The 22,308-nt window shown below is 37.5% G+C and overlaps 1 protein-coding gene across 3 annotated transcripts in view; it reads left to right on the top strand.

Moving 5' to 3' along the window:
- LOC126458595 (DNA excision repair protein ERCC-6-like) overlaps positions 1–22,308 on the top strand; it is a 130,934-nt gene that overhangs the window by 34,403 nt on the left and 74,223 nt on the right. For all 3 annotated transcript variants that reach the window (XR_007585665.1, XM_050095745.1, XM_050095748.1), the window contains exons 5-7: positions 3,299–3,411; positions 10,222–10,377; positions 17,278–17,428. Coding sequence is in view for 2 of the 3 variants with exons in the window: in XM_050095745.1 (XP_049951702.1) it covers positions 3,299–3,411; positions 10,222–10,377; positions 17,278–17,428 (420 nt within the window). In the remaining variant the exon portion in view is untranslated. The remainder of the gene's footprint in view (positions 1–3,298; positions 3,412–10,221; positions 10,378–17,277; positions 17,429–22,308) is intronic.

Below are 22,308 nucleotides of genomic sequence, written 5' to 3'. Positions count from 1 at the left end.
TAAGAATGTCTTATTTTTCAGCCCAGAAGTTAATTTGTGGATTAATGCAAGTGTTAGGGATCTTGTACATTTTTGTGAAATAATGAAAAGCATGAAAACCACCACTTACACAAATGTGCGAAACAGAGAGTAGAGAAAGCTTACATGTTATTTCGTTCTTGGTCTAAACTATACTTAGCCACAAAACAACAAAATTCCACAAAAACAATCCTTTCTTTTGCCAGAAAAGTAATGCATATTATTATTATTATTATTATTATTATTATTATTATTATTATTATTATTATTATTATTAGCGGTGCCTGTAGTTGTATAAATTTGTTCATAAGCATAACTGTTATACAGCAGGTGATATTAATTTCACACTCACAAATTTATCGAAAGTAAGAATTTGTGAACACGTGGAATGTATACTCAATAGTAGCACCACTATTTGGAGCAAACCAGGTTTACTTTAAATACATGCTGTAACAGCTGTGTGCGTTAGTTACCTTTGAGATTGGGCGTCGTGAGTTGATGTTAGTCAAGAATACCGTTAAGGCGACAAAAACTCCATTATCAACACCTCACTGATTTTGTACGAGGTTGTGTAATAGAAGCTGGCTGTTCCGTCTGCAATACTGCAAAAAGACTTGGCAGGAGTGTAGCCACTGTACATGATTGCTGACAGCAGTAGTTATGAGAATCTATGGTGACAAGATGCCTAGGCTCCTTACGGCCATGTTGTATTACCAAGAGAGAAGACCATCAGGTTTAGTGTATGACTCTGGCACATCATACTGTATCTGCAGCAGCAATTTGAGGAGTGATTGGCACGACAATGACACAACAGACAGTTACAAATTGGTTACTTCGAGGGCAGCTCTGAGCCAGGAGCCCTGTAGTGCATTTCACTGACCACAAATCTCCGCCATTTGTGACTTCAGTGGTGCCAAGGGAAAACTCATTTGACGGTAGGGTGGACGTCTCTAGTGTTTTCCGATGAACGTTGGTTTTGTCTTGGTGCTGGTGATGGCCGTGTGTTGCGTTGGAAGGGGCCATTTGAGGACCTCACAAAACCTGCCAGCGTGCTGGACGCACTGTACCTTCACCTCGACATATGGTCAGGGGTGCTATTTTGTATGCCAGCAGGGGCGCTCTTGTGGTTACCCATGCACCCTGACTGCAAATTTGTATGTCAGTCTGATGATTCAACCTGTGGTTGCTATTCATCCATTACCATTGGATAATGGTTGCCCACATACCACTTAACCCAACTTGCTCCACAGAGTGTTGACATGTTGCCTTGGCCATCTCGATCACCAGATACATCCTATCGAGCACATGTGGAACATCATCAGAGAATGCCTCCAGTGTCTTCGATAATCAGCATTGACTGCCCCTATATTGACCGATCAAGTGCTGCAGGCATAGAACTCCATCCCTAACATCTGGCACCTGTACAACACAATGCATGCATGTTTGCATGCCTGCATTCAATGTTCTGGTGGTTGTACCATTTATTAATGTACCAGAATTTCAGATTTGGAGTGGCTTATCTCACACTTACATTAACTTGTGATCTTGCAATGTTAATCACTTCAATATGTTGCCTAGACAGACGTATTCCCAAAATTTCATTATTTACATTAATAATTTTTTTGTTTTGTGATTTTTTCCTGTTGACTTTCAAGTATGACTCACGAACATACACAATAAACTTTCTTGAGTTGCTGTGCCCCCTAGCTCTGAATCAGTAGAAGTCATTAAAACTGGAACAACTCATATTGCTAGTGCTTTGTCTTGTAACAATGTCAACCTAACAATTTATACTTTATATGGTGTTGCTCATAATTGTGAAATCAAATGAAATATTGGGTTGGTCTAAAACTTCAGTATTAGTGGAGGTGTTATCAAGTAGTGTACAGCATACTTCTGTTTTTTATTTAATATATAGCAATTTGCAAAGTGGTGGTTAATCTGGGAACTAATGACAAAGCCTAAACAATTGAAATACAATCATAATTGTACATACTTTTCACACTCGTTTTGGAATGCATCCCAGTTTCTGAAGTGTTGATTGGGATTGGACCTGACAACAGAACATTGTTATGTATATCATGTCCTACAGAATTTGTTGTGACAGTGCCACGACATTCAAAAGTGCCGCTACGTTAGTACGCGAACACGGCGATAGAGGCGCTCCGCAGCTCGGCCGAGCGCGGGAGCGCCACCTGGCTGTGAACGGCGCCGGCTGCATGTCACGGCACGGCAGTCGAATGACAGATACGAAGTTAGTAACATGTAACCGCTAGTGTTTCTACTTTTGTATATCCACGCAATTTATTAGTGATTAAAGGTTATAACAGAATTATATTGCGTTATGCCACTGTGTATATACATACATTTAACTTCTTGGTGACATTTATAGGATGTTATTCTGTCATTGGATCCACTACCTTATGTGATCAATCATCATCTGTTACTAATGGATAAAATGCACATCACATATTTTTCTTTAAAATTCATTTTTAGCATACATTGTAACAAGTTTTGTTATTTGAAGTCAGAAAACTTTTTCGCTCTGTCTTTGTTAAGATCCTCACAGGTGAAAAGGAATCCTCAGCTGTCTGATTTGATATTTGTTCTGTCTACATTCAGATGATTAGCAAACTGACTTGGTAACCACACCATATTTCCAAGGCCCAACTTCTGAATCCATAGTTTTTTTCTTCTGTCTCAACCATGTACTTCCAGGTCTACTTTCTTCCACAGGTCTGCAACATAAACATGGTGTAGTTGCAAACTTCAAAATAACTGCTGAACACTTCTGTACCTTTGTTGTTAATCATCTGCAACCTCCTGTGTAGCAGCTTTTTCCATGTGTTAAAAGGCATACCATCTTAAATCCACACACATCCCACTGCCATTCTAGTCCCTCCTAGTCACCACCGATGTTACCTCTTTCCTTACAAATACAGTATTCCACAAATGCATGACCTGCCTGGTAATGAACTTACACCAAAACAGTGCCCTGTTGGAATAAGCTAATAATACCCTTATTGTAATTAATTTTATGCTCACCTTTAAGAATCTCTTTAAAAGTGGCATGCAAAGAAACTGATCAGGGATCACTGGTACAGCCATGGAATTAGGGATGGTCCCTTCTTGTCCAGGCCTTTTAGGTTACTTACAGATGGGCCTCTCAGAGTCAGTTGATATCGGGCCCTTAATTCTAACACTGTAATACTTAGAAACCATTTGATTGATTGGTAAAACTTGGGTTATATTTATAATTTAGTCTTCATTTTTAAATTAGGGATCAGTTAAAGAGGCCAGGAAAGCTGCTATCTGAGAAGACTGCACTCGAAGATAGTGATGAGGGTAGTGAATACATACCATCAGAAGATGAATTACGGGAAGCAGAAGATGGTAAGTTCAATTTATTTCATAGGGTTTGTAAGTTCTTATTTTATTGCAGATTTTACATAAGTCTCGTACACATATGTACTGTTAACCACCATTTTCTTTCTTGCATAAAATTGATATATTTTTCTGTAAATTACTTACCTGTGGTTTTTCTTTCCTTTTTTGACTTTCAGTATTGTTATAACAAATATTCTATCAAGCCTTGGAGATCCATTCATTTGTCCACATTCGAGCCGCTGCTGAATCACTAGAATTACTTCTGTGGCTTCACAAGCAGTCTGTCGATTGCACTGCTCTTGTGCAGTTTTGTTCTGGGCTGCCAATATTTAAATATATGTAAATAGTCTTCATTTTTCGTTCACATCTTATATATGATTTGATTGAAGATTTTTCACCAAAAATAACTTATAACATTATTCTCAGTGAGAATAAATCATCAGAATCAAAAATTGTACTCAACATTCCTTGGGAAATTTTACATAATTGTTACAGTTCACTTTATAAATTACTTGTTAAATAATCTTGATAACACTCAGAGACAGATCTTGTGGCATAGGGCAAGAACATCGATGGTCGTGCCATATATAAAAAACCTGTTGATTCAATGTTTACTTACAAGGGGAAGTCCCCAGCAGTGGGAGTGACTTTTTGAAACAGAATAGAAGGTGATGTACGTTAAGATTCCAGGTACCACACACCGCAGCCATTCACCCTGGTGAGCCCTCGTTTGCGAATAAGCAATGAAAAAAGATTCAGAATTTTGTGTGATGCTCAGTAACATTAAAAAAGTCAAATTACGTAATCTGGTTGTATGGTGTAGTGGATACGGTAATAGCTTCACATGCAAGAGGTTGTGGGTTTAAATTTTGGCAGATGCAGTAGATTTTTTATTTTTATATCTCTATCAAAACAATTTTGATCATTATTTTTATTCAGTTCATTGGTTTAAATGTAATTTTTTATTTCTATTCTTTTTCCAGGTGGAATTTTTGTGAATATGAATTCAATTATATGTATCTATTATAATATTTAGTTATTTGAAAATTCCAATTTATCCATTAAAAACAAAGGACCATATAACGTATTTATATTGACTGTGCAATGGTCTGAAAAATGTATTTTTTGTTACCAGATGTGCAGTTTTTTTTTTAATGGTAATCATCATACAAACATTTAAAACATAACCTAAATGCCTGTTTCACTATGGAAAAAATAATGGAGGTGAAGATTTATATAAAAGAAGAGTTTATAAGTATAATGAAATTCAAACAAATTGAGATACAGGTATAATGAATGAAATAATGTGGATGAAAAAACAGGGTGACAAAACAAAAGGAATTAAATTGAAATTAATACATAAAATTAATTGAAAACACAAGAACAAAAATTTCAAGTAGAAAAGAAATGATGCGAAGAAAAATGAGAGCAAATGAAGTAGTCCATATTATGATTAAAATGATATGACAAAGGGATGGAAATGAAAATTACATTCAGATCAATTAATTGGATAAAAATAATGGCCAAAGTCATTTTGATAAAGATTTAAAAATAAAAAATCACTGCACCTATAAGATTCGAATCCACAAACTCCCACATGTGAAGCTACTGTCATATCCATTACACCATGCAACCACACTACTTGATACAACTTTTTTAACACTATTGAGTGTTACACAAAGTTCGAAATTTTTTTTTTCACCAGTTACTCGGAAACGAGGGCCTGCCAAGGTGAATGGCTGTAGTGTGTGATGCCTGGGATCTTAACTTACGTAACCTTATAGATGGTTTCAAATAGTCAATCCCACCGCTGGGGACCTCTCTTTGTTAGTTCAAAGATTTCTAGAAGACCCTCAGTGTAACTACATGGACAGGAATGCTTGTAATTTGTCAAAAGACCAAGTATTGTTTCATCATACCATTACTTATTGATCACTGGAACCTGTCACATCCTTCAACTTGTTAGGACTACCCACCTAAAGTCATTTCATGTAGAACAACGTGGACCTAGGCGTGCAGAAAGTAAAAGTTAGGCTGAAATTTCAGTGGCTAATTCTAAGGAAATTTAATTCATCCACAAAGAAGGTTTTTCACAAAACTCTTATTTATGGCTTTATGAATAGTGGTTTTTATTTTGGGATAGAAGAAAGAAAAGAGATTCAGAGGGGAGGTGCACATTTAGTAAAATGATACTTAGTCAGCATAATAGCATAGTAGAAATTCTCCACGGTCTTCAGGAAGAAAGTACATATTTCACAAAAGAGTGTGTATGGCCCAGGAGGAATGAAGAAAGATGTGTGCTCATGCATACATCTCTCTTATTAACCATTATACTAAAATTTTAGATTTCCACTCGTATAAATGTACATCCCATAGCCATTTACAGATGAAATAGGAGACAGAAGAAGAGGGAATTGTATTGGTGAATGTTTCAACTGTCACACATCATACAACAAAGAGGAGAATAGAGACATGGATGTAGTAAAAACTGTAAATAGTATTTAACAGGCTTTCTGTATGGATTTCGATTTGTACTTTGAAATGTACATTATATTCAATTTTTTATTGCATAAAGCAATACAGGTACAATATTTTAAAAGTTTGAGACTAAATGTTGATTACTGCAAAATTCATATTGTAGATTTCATGAAAACTGTAACACTTCGAAAGAAAATCATACACAGTTCACAAGAAATTAAAAGCAAGGTGTTGGCTGCAGATCATTTTAATTACCAAGTTATAAGTTTGTGTGTGCTTAGTTGGGATAACACTTAAACAGTAAGCAATACTCAAATTTAACAGTAATCCTATCACAGTTAAAACTTTCAGTAGCTTTAAATTTTGCCTGAACAGTACAATGCTTTAGTAGATACTGCTGTAGTGGGTGTTACATGCTTTTTATTCCTTCTGACCTGTAAACCAGTTCATCAGCCCTATTACCAGAGTGGCGGTGATGGTCCTTCAGATTAACAACTTGAAACCACAGTACATCATTACTGGATCTCAAACGAAATGTAGCACTCTTTTGACTTAAACCAAGCCTTTAAATTATTAGCATAATACTTAACTGACCTATTGAATGACTGTGACACACAAATATCTATGGAATCTTTACCATGCCCATAAAGAACTGAAATACAGTGCTGTGAAACTTTTAATGCCTCCAAGAGGAAAACAGGAAGCATAAGAACCATCAGAAATTTGTTGAAATTTACTTAAAAATTGTAGCTTTATGCTGGACTGAGGCATTCGCCTAAATTTTTACACTTGCTGGGCAACAGTACTAGTTTGTCTGGCACACCCCACAGCTCAACTTAAAAATTCCACTACCACTCTCCCACTTTGCATATAGACCTCATAAGACTTACTCTGCCATTTCCATTTTCTCAGAAGTGCTTGACCTCCACATGAGGCAAGAAATCATCTGAGGAGTTTGGGAAAATGAGAAAGAGTTGCCTGCAGATTGAAAGGTAAATGGGACAGAGAGACATGCTCAGATAAATTATGCTTAGAGCATTAGTGACAAAACATGTAAATGTGTAAGGGTGTGTTGAGAAATATGGATTAATTCAGACATGATAATGTAGTCTCTCAAATTCTGCCAGGGTGTCTACGACCCGGGACAACATGGAGATCCGGGAGAAAACCGGGAATTTTTTCATTCGGGAGAAAACCGGGAAAAACCCGGGAATCTTTTTGAGTTCCGGGAATATTTCATTGTTTTAGTTTTCAGTTAAATTTTTGTGATTTTGACTGGTGAGAACCAATACTCTAACAAAAAAAATTTACTCTATCCCGCTTCTGCAGAATAATACTGCAGCAAAAAAACAAGAATGAGAGAAAAAAACAAAAATAAAACTTAAGTCGCAAAGAAAATGCGCCATATACAACGACAAAGCACAGTGCTCATACAAGCATCTGCCAACAGCAAAGTGTGTCAAAGGCTTCAGGAAGACTGTGCAGTGCTTCTTAACAACAAATTGCCTCCAATGAGCATGACGTGACAGTTTTTTTACATTAGACTCGTTTTAATGCAAGATCTTTTAATGTTTCACACGTACAAACGTGCGGGCTTTCTGTGTCATTGTAGCTGCGCAAATGCAGTGACGCCTGTTATCTGGCACTCTCTGGCAACTGCTGAAACGTACCTTTCAAATAGGTCACGGAAAAATATTGCGAATATTGCTTTGAAAAGTGTTACTTTCAAAGTAAATTTCCTTTTATGTAAGATAAACTATGTGAGAGAGTGTACGACGATTTTCTTAAACCACAGAGCGTTTGGCTCTCATTTAAAAATCAACTCTTTGGGGACGACCATATGAAGAATTTCGAGCCCAGAAGATCAGACATTTACGTCGTTATTAAAAAAAAGTTACTGGCACATTTATGTAATGTATAACGCACAAAAAAGATCAACAATATATGTGGAAGCTTAGCTTCTCTTGCAGCTTATTGATCTTAGAGACCAATACTATATATGTGATAGCTTTGCTTTTCTTGTAGCAACAATTGTACATTAATTTAAGCCAGTAATTTTTCTTATTTGTGTGTTCGTGCTACTTAAGAGTGATCTTGCTATTGGCTGACTACATCGCGTGTCAAATTCTGTCATCAGCTGGCGAGATCAAGTGACATGAAATGTGACTGGCTTACAAAAGCGCCGCAATCTCGATTTTAATGCTTCAGAAAGTAACATGCGGTGTTTGGTGGAATAAGAATTTATACCTTCGTAACACGGAACTATGCAGTGTATATGTTGCTGCACGTCAAAGAGCTTTCCAAAACGTGTTTCTTTCCCCTGAGTTTCATTTTCTAAAGTGCCGGGAAATTCTACGCCCGTGTATAAAACCTTAAACCATATAAAAGGATTGATAAGTGCCGAGAAAAAGTATACTGTCACTTAACACGGAAAAAGTGTATTTTCACCCGGGAGAAAGTGTATTTTTACTGACAGTAATTTCAAATTGATGGTTATTTGGAAATATCACTTAACATACATTTTCTTTCCATTTCTGGTATATAATAAATCAGTTATCAGCGACAGATTTAAAGTGCCCTTTCGAGATTACAAATTTGGTAGAACTTGCAGTTTGTCTAAGACATGGTGATACAAGTGCAAAAAATATTTTGGTACTGAATCTACATGAATTATTGGGGTGAAATGAATGGAAAGTAAATGGGATGAAAAAGAGATAGGAAGGAAATAATGACTTCCAGCTGCACAAGGAATTGTGGCAATGCAGTGACGGGAGCTGAAAATTTGTGATGGACCAGGAGTAAAACCTGGATGCTCCACTTCTCTAGTATGGTTGCCTTAACCGTCTTGGCCATCTGGATGTGCTTTCTGTCTTGCCCAAATACCGAACTTCCTGCTCACCGCATTGCAGTGACCCCCACCCATTAACCCCTACTCACAGATTTCTAGTTCCCTTAGGAGTTTGGACACTATTTGTGCATCTGGCAAACATCTGTCCAACAGGACAGACACCACTCATATTTGTAATGCTATGAGCTGTTCAATGGAAAAGTTTCAGTGCAGATGCACAAACAGCGTCTGAACCCCTACGGAATTGGGAATTTATGTGTAGGGGGTTATAATGGGCTGGGATCGTTGCGGAGCGGCGAGCGGTAAGTTGGCAATTTGGGTCATGTCCATATGGCTGAGGCGATTAAGGCATCGAAGTGGAGCATCCAGGTTCAAGTCTCAGTCAGGCACATGTTTACAGATCTTGCCGTTGCCTTGCTGCAATGCTCTGGCTGGCTGGTAGTCATTATTTCCCTCCTATTTCTTTCTCATCCTGTTTCCTTTCCATTCCTTTCACCCAAGTTATTCATCTATGTGGCCCAGCTGCCTCATCATGAGTTGCGTGTGTTCTGTCAGACACATCTGTCATTGTGAATAGTTGCTTTGTGGTGTAATAAGGAGGTGTGAAATATTTTGCGTTATGTGCTAGTCAGTGGACAAACATGTCACAGATAACAGACACAAAAACTAAATATCTCTCTCTCTCTCTCTCTCTCTCTCTCTCTCTCTCTCTGTGTGTGTGTGTGTGTGTGTGTGTGTGTGTGTGTGTGTGTATGTGTGTGTCAGAGAGAGAGAGAGAGATGTTTCTGATCAGTGCTTCCAGTTTTTGGTGGGTGGTGATCTCTCCTCTCACGCCTATTACCTTCCTTTCAGAATTCACCAGTATTGAAGTAAACAGTATTTGTAAATAGTTTTTTCATGTTTATCAAACTGCTTGTGTGGGGATCTTGTCCAGTTTCTGGGAATTGTAGTGCTCTATGTTCATCTGCCTTCAAGGGTTTAGATTATTAGAAAAAAATTTTTTAACTGAGGTGTCGTATTATGGTAGGAACAATATACACATCTTGGAACTTTATGAGATATTTGAAGAGATTGGCGGAAGAAAGTGCTAACCCTCATTTTAGTAAGGATTACTCAAATCACTTTATCTGTTGTGTATTAGATTGCAGCACACACTGGTAACAGTTTATGTGCACCCCTAGAAAGTGCAGCATACTATTTAAATTATTTCATCCTTTTCTATTTATGTTGTTATCTTTGAATTTAACCAATCAAGTAACACATAACAACTCAAAGTACTCTCTTGTGGGTTAGCACTTTCTTCTGCTGACCCATCATTTGGGAACGAACATGTCTAAATTGTGTGTTTATTGATTTAAATATATATTTATTGTCTCCAGTTGCTTGATATGCATCAACAGGCTTCCAAAATTCTTCCTCATTAGAGAAACAGTTTCTCACGTCTGTATTACATTGACATTGTTTGATGTGTGTTACGTTATTTCCTTTAGATGAGAAGAAAACGAGAAAATGGGAAGGACCATCACTGCATCATGTAAAGAAACGCCGACGACAGAAACTTATTTCACCACCTGAAGAATGGTGTTCTGATGACAGCGACTGGGATTATTCTGATGAAGAACGAAGACTGAAAAAAAGGAAGAGAAGTAAGGATTCATTTGCTGTCAGTCCAGTGCACTTCTGTGTAAAATGCTGTATTTCTTTCTTATTTAATTTTTGCCATTATCACTATACACTTATGGCCTTGTTCACATTAATGAGATTCTATGTAGTACGCACAGGATAGAGTAGCATGGAGAGCTGCATCAAACCAGTCTCAGGACTGAAGACCACAACAACAACAACAACATGTAGTACGCTTCGCAATCTTAATTCGTATTGTGAGCATTATAAATAATTAACCGAGATATAGCGTAGACACCCCCTTAAAGGCCAGGGAAAAAATGGTCGTTCCTTTTTGAACAATTGTTTTTGTTTATAAATATTTCTATTTTCCCCAACTTGACAAGGTATCAGCTGCTTTTGCAGAGCTAATTAAAAAGTTTAATTTTAATCATCCTAAAGTCACCTCAATAAAAATCAGAGACAATATCTTTCAACATACCTACACTCACGATAAGCACCAATTGGGCTCTGAAGAGTGAGAGTATGTCCAGCACGGCCATGTCCTCCAATCGGTCCTCACAGGTGGACAGCCCAGTTGCTGCTCGCACGGAGGTTGGTCCCTCAACTGTAATCGAGTGGGAGGTCGTCCTGGGATGTAGCAGGCGGCGAAATACTTCACAGGCGGCTGCACGTAAGGCCTCCTTGGTTTGTCTGACAAACAGGTTCCAGGTGCTGTCAGTGGCTGACACCGTTGCTGAGCCAGATGCTGTCGCCTGTCCTTTTTAAGAGGAAACCTCTCAGCCTGCAAGATCTGGACAGTCAAAGAGGGTGGGATTACTGATAGTTAGGAGCTCCAGGCACATTATGGGGCCTCTTAGGGACATGGCTGTCAAGAAGGGAAGGAAAACCAGTGTGCATACTTGGTGGAGTCATTCCAAATGTGGAACGGGTCCTCCCGGATGCCATAAGGAGCACAGGGGGAGACAACTGCAGGTGGTTACTCACGTCGGTACCAATGATGTGTTTCACTATGGATCAGAAGAGATTCTCTCTGGTTTGGAGCAGCTAACAGAAGTGATAAAGGCTGTCAGTCTTGCTTGCAAGATGAAAGCAGAGCTAACCATTTACAGCATAGTTGACAGGACCGATTGCGGACCTCTGGTACACAGCCGCGTGGAGGGTCTGAATCAACAGCTCAAACTTTTCTGCGACCGTGTAGATTCCTCAACTTGCACCAAAAGGTGGTTGGGTTTTGGGTTCTGCTGAATAGACCAGGTGTTCACTATACGCAGGAGGCGGCTACAGGGGTAGCACGGGCTGTGTTGTGTGGACTGGGCAGCTTTTTAGGTTAGAGGGTCTCGGAAAAACACAAGATGGGCATCAGCCACGAAGGGTGCAGGCCAAACACAGGAAGAATGTAGAGACAGGAACCATCGGTATAACAGTTGTAAATTGTCTAGCTGTGTTGGGAAAGTACCAGAGCCCCAAGCGCTAATAGAAAGCACTGATGCTCAAATCGTTGCAGGCATGGAAAGCTGGCCAAACGCAGAGATAAGCTCAGCCAAAGTTTTTGCAAAGAACCTAACGGTGTTTCAAAAGGATAGGCTAAACACGGTTGGCGGTGGAGTGTTTGTTGCTGTTAGTAATTTATGTTGTCACGAAATTGAAGTAGATAGTTCCTGTGAGTTAGTATGGGCATAGGTCATTGTTGGCAGCCGGAATAAAATAATAATGAAAATAATAGTTGGATCCTTTTACTGACCTCCCAATTCAGGTGATACAGTTGCTGAAAGGTTCAAAGAAAACAATAGTTTCAGTTCAAACACGTACTTGACTCCTATGATTATAGTTGGTGATGGCTTTTATTTACCCTTGATATGTTGGCTAAAATACGTGTTTAGTTCCGGAGGTACACATAAAACATCATCTGAAATTGAGCTAAATGCATTCTCTGGAAATTATTTCGAGCAGTTAGTTCATGAGCCCATGCAAATAGTAAACGGTTGTGAAAACACACTTGACCTCTTAGCAACAAATAATCCTGTGTTAATAACGAGCATCAAAATGGATACAGGTATTAGTGAACACAGGGTTGTCGCAGCGAGATTGAATATTGTAATCCCCAAATCCTCGAAAAATAAGCGAAAAATATACCTATTCAAAAAAGTAGGCAAAAATTCACTTGACGCCCTCCTGAGAGACAATCTCCACTTCTTCAAATTAATGATATAAGTGTAGACCAAATGTGGGTTGAACTCAGAGAAATAGTATCGGCAGCAATTGAGAGATTTATACCATATAAATTAACAAACGGTAGAGATGATCCTCCTTAGTACAGAAAATAGGTCAGAACACTGTTGCAGAAACAAAGAAACAAACATGCCAAATTTAAAGAGATGCAAAATCCCCAACAATGGCGATCTTTTACAGTAGCTCAAAATTTAACGCGGACTTCAATGCGAGATAATTATAACAGTTTCCACAATGAAACTTTGTCTCAAAACCTGGCAGAAAATCCAAAGAGATGCTGGTCGTATGTGAAGTATGTTAGCGGCAATGAACAATCTATGCATTCTCTGAATGATAGCAGTGGAGATACTATCGAAGACAGTGCTGCCAGAGCGGAGTTACTAAACACAGCCTTCCGAAATGCCTTCACAAAAGAAGATGAAGTAAATATTACAGAATTCGAATCAAGAATAGCTGCCAACATGAGTAACATAGAAGTAAATATCCTCGGAAAAGTGAAGCAACTTAAATCACTTAATAAAAGCAAGTCTTCTGGTCCAGACTGTATATCAGTTAGGTTCCTTTCAGAGTATGCAGATGCATTAGCTCCATACTTGACAATCATATACAACCGTTCACTCGAGGAAAGATCGCCGGCCGCGGTGGTTGTGCGGTTCTAGCCACTTCAGTTCGGAACCGCGTGGCTGCTACAGTGGCAGGTTCGAATCCTGCCTTGGGCATGGATGTGTGTGATGTCCTTAGGTTAGTTAGGTTTAAGTAGTTCTAAGTTCAAGGGGCTGATGTCCTCAGATGTTGAGTCGCATAGTGCTCAGAGCCATTTGAACCATTTTGAAAGATCAGTATCCAAAGACTAGAAAGTTGCACAGGTCACACCAATACTCAAGAAAGGTAGTAGGAGTAATCCACTTAATTACAGGCTCATATCATTAACATCAATATGCATCAGGATTCTGGGACATACATTGTGTTCGAACATTATGAAATACCTCAAAGACAACGGTCTATTGACACACAGTCAACAAGGGTTTAGAAAACATCATTCTTGTGAAACTCAACTAGCTTTGTATTCACATGAAGTGTTGAGTGCTATTGACAAGAGATTTCAGATTGATTCCATATTTCTGGATTTCCAGAAGGCTTTTGACCCTGTATCACGCAAGCAACTTACAGTGAAATTGTATTGGAAAATTGTGAATGGAATCTCGTCTCAGTTATGTGACTGGATTTACGATTTCCTGTCAGAGAGGTCACAGTTCGTAGTAATTGATGGAAAGTCATTGAGTAAAGCAGAAGTGATTTCTGGCGTTCCCCAAGGTAGTGTTGTAGGCCCTTTGCTGTGACTTATCTATATAAATGATTTGGAAGACAATCTGAGGAGCCATCTTCGGTTGTTTGCAGATGACAGTGTCGTTTATTGACTAATAAAGTCATCAGAAGATCAAAACAAATTGCAAAACAATTTAGAAAATATATCTGAATGTTGCAAAAATTGGCAGTTGACCCTAAATAATGAAAAGTGTGAGGTCATCCACACGAGTGCTGAAAGGAATCCGTTAAACTTTAGTTACGCAATAGATCAGTCAAATATAAAGGCTGTAAATTCAACTAAATTCCTAGGAATTACAATTACGAACAACTTAAATTGGAAGGAACGCATAGAAAATGTTGTGGGGAAGGCTAACGAAAGACTGCATTTTATTGGTAGGACACTTAGAAAATGTAACAGATCTACTAAGGAGATAGCGTACACTACGCTCCTCCATCCTCTTTCAGAATACTGCTGTGCAGTGTGGGATCCTTACCAGATAGAACTGACGGAGTACATCGAAAAAGTTCAGAGAAGGGCAGCACATTTTGTATTATCGCGAAATATGGGAGAGTGTGTCACTAAAATGATACAGGATATGGGCTGGACATAATTAAACGAAAGGCATTTTTCTTTGTGATGGAATCTTCTCACAAAATTCCATTCACCAACTCTCTCCTCCGAATGCGGTAATATTTTGTTGACACCAACCTACATAAGGAGAAACGATCACCCCACAATAAAATAAGGGAAATCAGAGCTCGTACGGAAAGATATAGGTGTTTGTTCTTTCCGTGCGCTATACGAGATTGGAATATAGAGAATTGTGAAGGTAGTTTGATGAACCCTCTGCCAGGCACTTAAATGTGATGTGCAGATTTAGATGCAGTGCAGTGGACACAGGCTTATATTCCACTTTGGGAATGGGTGTAAATTTTAAATGTGCCTTGCTGTGGATTTCATCTACAAACGCGGAAAAAACGGAAATAATTATGTAAGTGTATCTGATGACTGAAGATGATAAAACCTGTGAAATTAGTAAATTTAACAATAATGTCTAATGAGTGCATACAAGTTGTTATAAACTTCAATGCTATTGAGTAGGGACCTGAAAAGATTGCATCTATTTTTGGCAAAATTCACATCTATTTTTAGGAAAAGTTATATCTAGGGGCCGTTGTAATGGAATGTTTGCTTTTGCAAAAACTTCAGTAGCTTTTTTCAGCATGGTCTTCTCTTTTTTTTCTTTTGGCTCTACTTAAACTATCAGCAAATGATTGATTGGGTTGAGAAGCAGCACCAGTTTCATACCTCTGATTGATGGTGTTTCCCAACATTATTTTTCTTTTATTTAATAATTACAGAATCAGCAGAATATTGATTTTTGCCTTTTGTGGGCATTCATAGCCATGTGACCCGTACTTGACAGTGCTACAGATTGAACTGACAGGATGCTTAGTGTGTAAGCAGAACCAAAAATAACTTCATTCTTACATTAGGGAGAAACTTTTGACAGGTTTTGTTTTCCATCACTATAGTGAAGAATGGTGACACCTTAAACTGGCAGTCGGATGTGAGTGTATACAAATTAAACTTATATCTTTCAGGGAGGGAGAGAGAGTGTGGGAAGACAAGCCCTGTTGCACGAAACAAACCTACACCCATGTTCTCTGTTTCTGCAAAAGCGGAACTTGACACATGCTCATAGGGATCACTGAACCCTTTTGGTGTTTTGATAGTTGTAATCAAACTCTATGATGAACCAGAATTAGTTTCTTCATGCATTTCAAAATAATAAAAGAAAACAACAAGCAACACACAAAATTCGGTAAGAGCTATTACGCAATTGCTTGCAAATGTTGGAAGTTTCTTAAATGAGGTAATTCTGGTCCAACCTTGTATCAGAATTTGATGTAACCACAGCTCAAAACACCCACCACCTAAAACTGCCATGTTAAAATGCCTGAATTATACGAACGTTTGACAGACAAAGATACATGTTTATGTGCTCTGTGATGCTGGGTCCCATAGTTGAGTCTTGTGTTGCCTTAAGGTGGCTACTCACGCATTTGCATGCTTGATAGTGAGCAAGCACACAAGCACAGAGTGCTTGACAATGTGTAGGATGAATTTGTGCAGGCATCAGGGCTGTTCAAGCAGCTTGATGCTTCATTGAATTTCATTTATGCATGCTTGTGCAAAGCATTCAAACATAAGCATTCTTGAGCATGTGTACCAAGAATTGGGAGACTTGTGCCAGCATTTTGATTTGATTTTACTTAATTTTTTAATTAGGTTCTGCTGAATTACATTCTATACAAATGTACTGTAATGTAGGAAAAGTGAAAGAGTACAATATTACATGGCGAAGAAAAAAAAGAAGGAAGACAGCAACATTGTGAGACAGTTTCTGTAATTGTGTATCACGAATATTTAATATGAAAATAATATTTTTGTTTTTTAAACACTCTTTACGCCACATATCACACTTGTGAAGCTTATAGATACCTGTGTAGCCACCTTTAGTTGGCATGTGGCATATACTGCCCATAAATGTTGTGACAAAAGAGCATCAGATGCACTGATATGTTGTTGCGTTTGTGAACTTTTTATTTTGGAAACACATTCTTAGGTATTTTATCTTTAGAAATTGGGGTTCGCTAGATTTTTGCAGTGCCAGTAACCAAAAACTGAGTACATTTTCAATATTTATAAGCACAGAAAATAAAGCTATTTCAAACTAACTCTGATAAAATAATTCATCTGGATACAGTTCGCTGTGAAATAATGTTTATTGGGTAATTTTGCACTTTGAGCTGAATTCAAATATATTTTAATATTTATCACAAATTGTGAATATTTCAGGTCCCTGCTAATAAGATGGTTGTGTGGCCTGGTAGCCAACTTCTGTCCTTTTGAACTACATTACCATATCATTGCAGCTTGTCTTGCTTACATCTATAAGTGGACAAGGTGGCTCAGTGACAATACCCCGGGCTAATATTCAGGAGGAAATTTCCATCCAGCTATCCACATTTTAAGATTTCCATTGTTTCCTTAAATCACGTAAGGTTCCTTTGAAAATGCCGTGGCCATTTTCCTCCCCTATCCGTCTCCAATCTGAGCTTGTTCTCCAGGTGTGGTGAAGTTGTCACTGGCAGTACGTTAAACTGTCATCTTTCTTCAAACAATGGAAAGTCCACATTGAAATAGCAACAATATTGAAAAGGATAGATTGCTACTCACCGTAAAGCTGACACGTTATGCCTGTCTGCACATTAGAAATAGGAAGCACACATAGCTATGGAGGGAGGGTTCTGGTATTTTTTATGTGTATCATTGTTATAGTTTTACATATTTGATATATTTTGTTTTATTTCACAAGGTAAGAAAGAGATAGATGATGGGAATGCAGATGATTACATGGAGCGTTTGAAGCTGTGGGAAAAGACACGTACTGAGGAAACTGTCAGAGGAGATCAAGAGTTGGAGGGTGGTTACAGGATTCCTAAGTTCCTTTGGAACAAGCTATATAAGTAAGTACACTGCTGTTGCTACGTTTCGTATAAAGGATGCATTGATAGCTTGAAAATTTTGGTATCTACAGCTACATTTTATGAAACTCTGCAAAGTGCAAGGAGGTACTAGCCCTCTCAAGTATTGCTGTGAGTGCTCATCCTTTCCATTTTCCAGATAGAGTTTTAAAAAGATGTTATTGGTACACAATTTTTCTTACTGCAGTTAATTCAAGAAGAGGGGCTCAATATTCACACATTGTAATATGTAGACAGCTGCAAAATCTCTTGAGATCCAAGAATGAAGGTTAGTTCCTTTAATTTTGTGGAATACTTCCTGCAGCATAATAAGAATTTCCAGGCAGATATCGCTTAAAATATTGAGTAGTTCTGTAATATTTTAACTCTAGTGATCATTGGTGCACTGTGAGAAGAAAAGTACTTAGACACCCAGAGTTTTCAATTCAAAAGCCAGAGCATGTGGAATCTGTAGCATGTAGAATTTCATTTTCATACTGTTACAGTGTTTAAATCTTAAATGGACAGGCAAAAAATAAATAACACAACTAGATGGGATGGGTCTGACAGACCCAAAATTTTATTTACATTCCGAAATAAGTAAGACAAATATTTTCTACAGCTGTGCCAGAAATACTTCTATTACTGTTTCTTAAAAAGTAAGGTTGTATTCATCCAAAAATATGAAAATCAAATTACTAAGTATTTGAAAACTTTCTTGAAAATTGAAAACTTTTTTTAAGTTCACATCCTTACACATTATGAATTTAGGATTGTTGCACACAGTATTATACAGTTCAGTGTTTAGTACTATCCCATTACGATGTACATGTTACTGATTTGTATTTTCTGCCCAGTCTTCACATAACAATACTGAATGTAACAGACACAGCCATTTTCCACATTCTTTACAAAAATAATTTGTTTTATTGTCTTTGCATTCATAACAGCCACCTCATTTGCCTTCTGGAACAACTTCCTTCTGAGTGGTAATCCCAGATAGCCGTGCTGCCAGCTGGCTAATGTACCTTGGGAGATTCTTCTGGTTATCTCTCTGTGCCATGTGTTGTTTTATCAGTTGCCGAGAAATATCCATCTGTAAATATCCAATACTGTGTTTGATTTGTACACTGCAAATATATTTATATCAGCAGTGTTCAAAATGGCATAAAAATGCACAATGGCCAGCATCTTGTTTGCCTTCAAGATTATATTATGAGCACTTCTCATCAACCACATCCACTCCAGTATTTGTTGAATTACAGAAATTAATAATTCAGATTTCTTGTTTCTTCATTGATTATGTTTTTTGTATGCATTGGTGACAACAGAGTGACACCTTCATTTTTCTTTGGCACATATAACACCAATGCAAAATTGTCACTAAATCTGAATATGGATGAATGTATTTCTGTTTTTTGTAAGAGAAGAGATTTCTCTTTTATTTTTGCACAATGTTGAAACGAGTGTAAGCTTACAATTTGTGAAAAGTTTTCTAGCAAGAGTGTAGCATGTGAACCAACTGTCAAAGGTAATATTCCATCTTGTATCCTTCACTGGCTCTACAACTCTGAGCACAACATTGTCAACTACATTCTCTCTGGGAAGAAACCTGCTGGTTATAGTCCCACATACACTTCCAAATTTTGTACGTAGAACGATTTTGCATATCTAATGTTACTCCAACTGCTGTTCTGGCCAAAATATTTCTCACTGCAAAAGACTCGTCATAGTATGAGAGTGATGTAGTTTTTGCAGTGGAATACATAGCTTTGAACAATCGAATCTCCTTCACCAATTAAGTCAATTGGGGGATGTGTATTGCAGATTTGCCTGGATTTCGGACATGATGAAAACTTGGATGTTAAAATAATGTTTTCCAATACACTGATCATTATTTTTAACAGAAGACGTAGTTTTCTGTAGGCATTAGCAAAGGTGTGTACACACAAACATGACTGACAAAACAGCAACTTTTAAAGACATTGCATCATTACATTAGCCAAACTGTGACTGACTTTAAGTGCTTTGCACCGCTCAATATATACCTTGTCTGAACAATGTGCGTTCTTTGGCCTGTTGGCAAAAACAATTACATTTACTTATTTATAAAGAAAATGTATTGATTTACAACAAACTGTTAGTACGGATTTGAAGAGAATAAATGTCGATTTATTCTAAATATATTTCTCTCTCTCTCTCTCTCTCTCTCTTTTTAATGAAGTTACAGTAACAATGCCTATTGTAAAAGCATTAACTACATCTGGATTTCACTTTGGATTTTTTTCCTAACAGTAATTGAGGTACTGTACAAAACGCCAAAATGAAATTTCAGGTTAAATTCTGTATTGTTTTGTAGTATTAGAATGATTGAAAACCTGTAGTGTTTACATCATAATGTTGAAGAATTGTTAATGAAAAAATTAATTATAACTGACCTAATTTTTTGTTTCGTTGTTGGCATGATACATAAAGTGCACAAGTCATGTTAAATATATCATATGACTGATAAATGTTCCAAAAATTTGTTTTTAGGTAAGTTTAAATTTACGAACATTGCTAATTAATTATTTGTTTAATTACAAAATAGATATTTCTCTTCACTGTTCTGTGGGAATGTAGTAATGCAATCGTGATAATGAAGTTATAAATTTTGCTGAAATTTATGACAGTAAGGTAATTCAAAAGGACCTGGAAGAGCAGTTGAACGGAATGGACAGTGTCTTGAAAGGATATAAAATGAATCAACAAAAGCAAAATGAGGATGATGAAATGTAGTCAAATTAAGTCGGGTATGCTGAGGGAATTAGATTAGGAAATGAGACACTGAAAGTAGTAGATGAGTTTTGCTATTTGGGGAGCAAAATAACTGATGATGGTCGAAGTAGAGATGATATAAAATTTAGACTGGCAGTGGCAGGGAAAGCGTTTCTGAAGAAGAGAATTTTGTTAACATCGAGTATAGATTTAAGTATCAGGAAGTCGTTTCTGAAAGTACTTGTATGGAGTGTAGCCATGTATGGAAGTAAAACATGGACGATAAATAGTTAGACAAGAAGAGAATAGAAGCTTTCGAAATGTGGTGCTACAGAAGAATGCTGAAGATTAGATGGTGCTACAGAAGAATGCTAATGAGGAAGTACTGAATAGAATTGGGGAGAAGAGGAATTTGTGGCACGACTTGACTAGAAGAAGGGATCGGTTGGTAGGATGTGTTCTGAGGCATCAAGGGGTCACCAGTTTAGTATTGAAGGGCAGATAAAAATTGTAGAGGGAGACCAAGAGATGAGTACACTAAGTAGATTCAGAAGGATGTAGCTTGCAGTAGTTACTTGGAGGTGAAGAAGCTTGCACAGGATAGAGTAGCGTGGAGAGTTGCATCAAACTAGTTTCTGGACTGAAGACCACAACAACAACAACAACATGTTAATTCACATCAGGTTTTTTAACTGATTATAACTTTCTGTTAATTACAATTAAATGATATGAAATACTAATGGTGATGATTCGGTACATAAGTGAACCATACAGTTTAATTTGCTGATAGAAATGAAGAAAAACCATACTTTCCAATTTTTTTTCCATTACATATTGTGGATCAGTTAATATATAATCTGCTAAACTTTTAGTGGTATCGAAGCATTCATTAACTACCCCATAACTAGTCCTATTACAATCTGCTATGATAAATATTTTGTCCCAAACTTTCCAGGTCTTGGAGGAATGTACATTCTGGAAGAATGACATCCCCGAACAGGTAGTAACATGTCATCGACTCTTAAAGTATTCACAAGCGGTGTAAGGCCTTGTGCAGTTCTTTGCGAATCTCTCCACAACATGATATACAGGGTCCAGCATATCAAAAGAAAACGAATTATTGGCAGTGTCCTACTTGGAGGGAAGATTTTTGTCCCTATGCCTCAAGTGTCCAAAAGTTCTTCCATATTCATTGTGTATGAAAGACCCAAAAATGCTCTGAACTCCTCCTTTCTTTCCCCCAAGTTTCTTGCAGTATTTGGGTCACTTTTATGAAGGTGTTTTATATAATCTATTGAAGTTGTTGCGTTCTCTATTATCAAATCAAGCAAATTGTCGTCAGTGAACAGTTTTCAGGTCTTGACAATGTTGTTAGGATTTCTAGCTTCTTCACTAGCATGAGGCAAATGCAAAATTATATTGAGAGATCTGGTACATATATTTTGGTTGGGAAAGTTTTTCAGCCATCTAATTTATCTGTCTCTTGACAGATTGCAAGGTAATGGTTCACTGGAAGAGGGACCGCATCAAACCACACTAGTTGGTAGGGAATCTCGATTAGTGTTAGTAAGTGAATTCATGTTTCTGACAGCAATAACAGTGTTATCTTCTCTGTCCAACTGTTTATTACTCATTTCACTTTCTGTCTCGTGATAACTTTCAGGAACAAAACTAGGATCTACTGGCAAATTGGCATTATCAATTTCTAATAATAGTTTTTCAGTTTGTTCCTCATTTAAGCGGATGCTGCTAAGCCTTTTGGAGCAGTTTCATTACTTTCTGTCACAATAACAAGAAAAGTGCATAATTTTAAAAAAAGCAAATGTAAGTGGGCTGGATCTCTCAGGCTCAGAACACATTTCTTCCCTTGCCAACAGTCAACAGGCAAACAAAGAAGAGTGGTGAAACAAGTATTGCTTAATCATAAACAGTGCACTCTTGTGGAATTTTTAAAACAAAATCCACCTGGCTCTGGGAGCTCCAGCCCTTCGATTCTAGAGTTAATAACCTTTCTAAATCTAATAGACTTACAGTAGAATTTGTTTCCATTAATTCTAAAACATAGTGGAGCATGTCTTTTGCAATTTTAGGATACTATATCTTCATTGCATTTAATTTTGTTAACA

The sequence above is a fragment of the Schistocerca serialis genome, chromosome 2 (genome assembly GCF_023864345.2).
Source record: "Schistocerca serialis cubense isolate TAMUIC-IGC-003099 chromosome 2, iqSchSeri2.2, whole genome shotgun sequence".
In the NCBI taxonomy this organism is placed as follows: domain Eukaryota; kingdom Metazoa; phylum Arthropoda; class Insecta; order Orthoptera; family Acrididae; genus Schistocerca; species Schistocerca serialis.
This window is presented reverse-complemented; position numbering and strand designations above follow the sequence as displayed.